This window comes from Amphiura filiformis, chromosome 15, assembly GCF_039555335.1.
Source record: "Amphiura filiformis chromosome 15, Afil_fr2py, whole genome shotgun sequence".
In the NCBI taxonomy this organism is placed as follows: domain Eukaryota; kingdom Metazoa; phylum Echinodermata; class Ophiuroidea; order Amphilepidida; family Amphiuridae; genus Amphiura; species Amphiura filiformis.
This window is the reverse complement of record NC_092642.1, coordinates 28,221,653-28,228,329: the sequence shown is the minus strand read 5'-3', so window position 1 is coordinate 28,228,329 and position 6,677 is coordinate 28,221,653. Positions and strand designations below refer to the sequence as shown.

At 36.6% G+C, this 6,677-nt stretch overlaps 1 protein-coding gene across 5 annotated transcripts in view; it reads right to left on the bottom strand.

The window, feature by feature from the left end:
- Positions 1 to 823: 823 nt before the first annotated feature.
- The window catches only part of LOC140171450 (uncharacterized), a 71,719-nt gene continuing 65,865 nt past the window's right edge, over positions 824 to 6,677 (bottom strand). For all 5 annotated transcript variants that reach the window (XM_072194711.1, XM_072194712.1, XM_072194713.1 and 2 more), the window contains one exon: positions 824 to 5,180. In XM_072194711.1, the coding sequence (XP_072050812.1) occupies positions 3,369 to 4,928 (1,560 nt within the window). In that variant the 5' untranslated portion in view covers positions 4,929 to 5,180 and the 3' untranslated portion in view covers positions 824 to 3,368. The remainder of the gene's footprint in view (positions 5,181 to 6,677) is intronic.

The following is a 6,677-nucleotide window of genomic DNA, read 5'->3' as shown; positions in this document are numbered from 1 at the left end:
ACGTAGTCTAATTTTAAATTATTCTCATTTTATTACACTATATAGTTCTACATATAAATCTGCAATTTAATACAGTACGTAACTTAATTTTACTCCATATTGTATCACAAAATATAATGGATTGTTATAAATGGAATACTAATAACAATGACCAAAGCCCTGACCCAAGTCCATTTTCGAAATTTGTCTTTGTCGTCTCAAATGAAACCAAATATGATGTTTCGTCTAAAAGAATCTACTACAATAGACAAATTTTCAAAATGAACTGATATGTCATTGCTGTATTCAGATATTGAATTTTGAAATATCAAAGTAAATTAATTTATTTTGATAAGGCAAAAAAAACAACAACATTTGTCTCATGTCCCATAAAATCTCATGCGATATGTGTTTTTTTATTTCATATTTATGATCAGGTGTTCAGGGGGTTACTCCTTGAAAACTCACCGGTTTTGGCCCATTATGTTTTGCTAATGGGGGACATGAGACGTCAAAACCTATTTTTTCTTTTGGCCTAATTGGATAACTAATATTAATAGCTATTAATGACTTTGGTTTTATTTATCTATGTTGTAGTCTAATATATATTACAATATATTACAAATATTTATTACACATTTTTTGGGGGTTTTTTTTATACATTTTTTGTCTTGCTATGGTGGTTGTTCCCACCAAATTTCATGAACCTGCAACAATCTATGGCAATTTGATCCCAAAATGACCATGACATTTTTTGTCGTGCTTTGGTGGATGTTCCCACTGAATTTCATGAATCCACAACAATTTATAGCGATATGACCCCAAAATGACCTTCACATTTCAATCTTGCTACAGTGGTCATTCCGACCAAATTTCATGAACCTACAACAATCAATGGCGATTTGACCCTGGATGACCCCAAAATGACCTTGACTTTTTTTTTGTCGTGCTACAGTTGTTGTTCCCACCAACTTTCATGAACCTACATCAATCTGTGGTGATTTAACCCATGATGACCCAGAATGACCCCAAAATGACCTTGATAGGCAGGCTCACATCACACACTATTGGTGACACTATTCGTCAATAGGAAAGTGGAATGTGCAAAGTGGCTTACTGTGGGGCTCAAAGGAAAAAATCACACAAAATTCGTTTTTGACAACAAAAACCTAAGTGATGTTGACTTAAGTTGGTACTGGCATAATACTGGATTCATAAACTATCACATAGTGCAATCTATGTTCCACCAAGTCGACACTCGTTAAAGCAAAAAAGCAATTTGTGTGTAAATCAAGACCATCCAAAACAGCTTTCTTAGAGTAAGGTCATCTGGGGTCACATACAGTAGTGTACATTGTACATGTGCCTGCTGTCACAATTTCACACACAAAATTTGGACACTATTTTTGTCTGTTAAACTTCTAAAGTATATGCACCATATTGATTGACCCCTTATTGTTTAGGTAATTTGATTCTCTTTCAAATGAAAGAACTTTCAGCTAAAAATATTGAACTTCAAAATTTTATGAATATCCCTAACCTTGATATTTTATGTCTTCCTACAGTGGTCATTCTTACCAAATTTCATGAACCTATATCAATGGCGATTTGACCGCAGATGACCCCAAAATGGTCTTGCTATGATGGTCGTTCCCACCAAATTTCTTTAAATCTGCAACAATCTATGGTGATTTGACCCCAAAATTACCTTCACATTTGTCATGCTTTGGTGATTGTTCCGACTGAATTTCATGAACCTGCAACAATTTATGGCAGTTTGCCCCCATATAATCCCAAAATGACCTTGACATTTTTTGTCTTGCTAGTGGTTGTTCTCACCAAATTTCATGAACCTACAAACAATCTTTGGCGATTTGACCCCAGATGACCAAAATGACCTTTACATTTTTTGTCTTATGATGGTCGTTCCCACCAACTTTCATGAACCTACAACAATCCATGGTAATTTGACCCTGGATGACCCCAATTGACCCCAAATTGACCTTGACATTTTTTGTCTTGCTAGTGGTTGTTCCCACCAAATTTCATGAACCTACAACAATCTTTGGTCATTTGACCCTGATTAGTCTATACCAGATAGTTATTAATATTATAACCTATTTACAATACTAATTAATTCAATAACTGATTCCATTCCTATGCCTAGAATTAGCCAATTTTGGGGCCAAAAGTCAATTAATTTTTATTCAGGAAACGTGAGTGAAGCAAATGAACCAAGCTGCAAATTATTTGACAGATTTTGTTTATTTTTATAAGGTCATTGATCTCATCCAATATTGGAATCACATTAAAGACCCAGACCAGAGCTCGAGGACCTAATATCACATTGATAAGGTTTCTCTTTCGTGTTGAGTTATGATGTGGTATGTGAGGCCAGATCTTTGAACAAAGCATTTCTGACAATATTCACACTGATAAGGTTTATCCTTGGTGTGAAGTTTGATATGGTTCGTAAGGGTCTTTTTTTGGGCAAAACATTTCTGACAGTGCTCACACTGGTATGGTTTTTCCTTGGTATGTGTTCGGATATGATCCACAAGGACATGTTTTTGGGTAAAACATTTCTGACAGTGCTCGCACTGATAAGGTTTCTCTTTGGTGTGAGTTCTAACATGTTTTTTCAGATCACTATTCCGTGCAAAACATTTCTGACAGTACTGGCACTGATATGGTTTCTCCTTGGTGTGAGTTCTGATGTGGTCCACAAGGGCATTCTTATGGGCAAAACATTTCCGACAGTGCTCACACTGTAAGGGGTTCTCTTTAGTGTGAGTTCTCATATGGTGCACAAGGACACTTTTGTGGGCAAAACATTTCTTACAGTCCTCACACTCAAAGGGTGTCTCCTTTGTGTGAGTTCCAATATGTCTTTTAAGACCACTTTTATGTGCAAAACATTTCTGGCAATATTCACACTGAAAGGTTTTCTTCTTGGTGTGTGTTCTGATATGACTCACAAGGCGATTTATATGGGAAAAACATTTCTGACAGTGCTCACACTGAAAGGGTTTCTCTTTAGTGTGAGTTCTGATATGGGATGCAAGGCCATATTTTTGAGCAAAACATTTCTGACAGTACTCACACTGATAAGGTTTATGTTTCTCATTGGTGTGCAGTTTTATGTGTCTCCTAAGGAAACCTTTTCGGGCAAAACATTCCTGACAGTACTCACACTGGAATGATTTTACCTTGGTGTGAGTTCCGATATGTCTTTTAAGAACACTTTTATGTGCAAAACATTTCTGACAGTGCTCACACTGAAAGGGTTTCTCTTTGGTGTGAGTTCTGATGTGGAGCACAAGGCAATTGCTTTGGGCAAAACATTTCTGACAATACTCACACTGATAAGGTTTCTCTTTCGTGTTGAGTTATGATGTGGTATGTGAGGCCAGATCTTTGAACAAAGCATTTCTGACAATATTCACACTGATAAGGTTTATCCTTGGTGTGAAGTTTGATATGGTTCGTAAGGGTCTTTTTTTGGGCAAAACATTTCTGACAGTGCTCACACTGGTATGGTTTTTCCTTGGTATGTGTTCGGATATGATCCACAAGGACATGTTTTGGGTAAAACATTTCTGACAGTGCTCGCACTGATAAGGTTTCTCTTTGGTGTGAGTTCTAACATGTTTTTTCAGATCACTATTCCGTGCAAAACATTTCTGACAGTACTGGCACTGATATGGTTTCTCCTTGGTGTGAGTTCTGATGTGGTCCACAAGGGCATTCTTATGGGCAAAACATTTCCGACAGTGCTCACACTGTAAGGGGTTCTCTTTAGTGTGAGTTCTCATATGGTGCACAAGGACACTTTTGTGGGCAAAACATTTCTTACAGTCCTCACACTCAAAGGGTGTCTCCTTTGTGTGAGTTCCAATATGTCTTTTAAGACCACTTTTATGTGCAAAACATTTCTGGCAATATTCACACTGAAAGGTTTTCTTCTTGGTGTGTGTTCTGATATGACTCACAAGGCGATTTATATGGGAAAAACATTTCTGACAGTGCTCACACTGAAAGGGTTTCTCTTTAGTGTGAGTTCTGATATGGGATGCAAGGCCATATTTTTGAGCAAAACATTTCTGACAGTACTCACACTGATAAGGTTTATGTTTCTCATTGATGTGCAGTTTTATGTGTCTCCTAAGGAAACCTTTTCGGGCAAAACATTCCTGACAGTACTCACACTGGAATGATTTTACCTTGGTGTGAGTTCCGATATGTCTTTTAAGAACACTTTTATGTGCAAAACATTTCTGACAGTGCTCACACTGAAAGGGTTTCTCTTTGGTGTGAGTTCTGATGTGGAGCACAAGGCAATTGCTTTGGGCAAAACATTTCTGACAATACTCACACTGATAAGGCTTCTCTTTCGTGTGAGTTCTGATGTGGTATGTGAGGCCTGATCTTTGAACAAAGCATTTCTGACAATATTCACACTGATAGCGTTTATCCTTGGTGTGAAGTTTGATATGGTTCGTAAGGGTCTTTCTTTGGGCAAAACATTTCTGACAGTGCTCACACTGGTATGGTTTTTCCTTGGTATGTGTTCGGATATGATCCACAAGGACATGTTTTTGGGTAAAACATTTCTGACAGTGCTCGCACTGATAGGGTTTCTCTTTGGTGTGAGTTCTAACATGTGTTTTCAAATCATTATTCTGTGTAAAACATTTCTGACAGTACTTGCACTGAAATGGTTTCTCTGTAATGTTTTTACTTTGGTACCATAGCATTCTGTGGCTGTTCAAATACCTTAGCAACACACCATTGTTTGACAAACTATTCTGATAAAACACACTTTTGTGCCTGTGGGCCCACACATATTTAATAAGATGTCTGTTAACATGGGTTTTAAAATTGTCCCAAGAACAATACTTGAGTCCACAATATGCACAAGAAAATGGTTTCAAAGGTTGCATTGCCATCTACTGTATTAGTAAAGTGAACTTTAGCTAGAATTCAAAAATGTAAATTAAATTATGTTAATTATACTGTATCGTAGTGTATGCATGCACCTCAAACCCACCATGGAAGTCAATTATAGCAAAGATGACATCCTTCTGTGAAGCAGCAGCAATACAATACACAACAATCCTCATTGACTTCTGTCTTATTCCTGGTTCTACTTTTGTTAGCTTAGATTCCAACGTACTGCAGATATCAGTGGATCAAAATATCTGAAATGTTACAACATTAATAAATGATTGGTGTGATTTTGATCGACTTCAATATGCCATTCTCATGCAAACAAGCGACAATGGGTGGGACAAGCGATTTTTGGCACACATTCTTGGGGTGCCTTTTAAATAAAACGCACTATAAAGGCTAAGGGAAAACTGTACGGAAACACTTAAATATGCAAATTTTCCTGCTCGCTGCACTCACAACATATATAGAGACCATTAAAGGTTTGCAAATTGGGAACCCAAAAATTTGGCATGTGCAAGGGGGGGGGGGCAAAGGTTTTTAGGCAGTCCGAGAAGGGGGGCAAGCGATTTTCGGCGGGCCAAGAGGGGGGGAAGCGATTATTGGCGAGCCATTGGGAAATTTTACCCCTCCCCGGGCTCATAATTATTACACGTACAGCCTGTAAATGTACCTCCCACATTGTCCACACCAGGTAGTAAACGAACCGTGAAATGCCCCGCCGGCTACTGAGAGTAGTAGCTAGTTTAATTAACAAAATAAGCTAAATTAGCGATTGGTATTTGGTATGTCATTGACTAAAAACTAATCGCTCTAGCTCAGGGATGTAATAAATTCAAGCTATGAATTGTCTTTCAAGATATCCAGGCAAAATCTAGTGCTATTAAAATGTCAGCCAATAAAGCTTTTATTTATACACTATATAGAATTGAATAGTGACAATGGTCTGAATCGATCCACATTCCTCAAACACATAAAGTTGCATTAAGATGAGACCACACTTGAAATCATTTCTGGTATTTAATCCCCCCAAACAGTTGGGTTTTTATTTTTACCCCAAATTTTTTTTTTTTTTAATTTATTTTTACCCAAATTTTATTTTGACCAACTGGCATTAAACCTTGCAACCTATATTTATTTCATCATTTATGACATGATCAAGGGAAATGAGTCGGATGTCGCTATATATTGATTTTGATATATTAACAAAGTTCTTTTATATTGTTTTCAGTGATTGCTAAATTGATGTAACTTAATTTACAAAGAATAGTTGTATCAACATGGGGTTTTAAGTCTCTGAAAGCTCTAAATGTTTTCTTCAAAGTTTAGAAACATGTCAAAAACTTATTTTTGATCAGGGTCGACATGTGACTCATTCCCCTTGATCATTATATCCAATCCTTGCATATATTATTTGTGTCTCGTATTGTCTTATACCTTGCTCGAATAAACCATAATTATATGCCGCCTTTCTTTATTATTTAAAATAAGAAAATTACTGAATTGTACATTAATGGCAATTAAGTCGCAATATTGCATTCTCTAAATTCAGTAAATTTCCATCGTCAACCGTGTAATTGAATGGGATTATTTTGAAATTTTAAAATGCTTGAAATATCACAAACAAATAGGCCTATGTTAATAAATAATATTAAAAGGGCATTTCGTGATCCACAGCCTCATCTCCCCACTTTTCCCAAAAAAAGTTGAGATTTTTATATTACTGGATACCTCTGGCTACATAATGT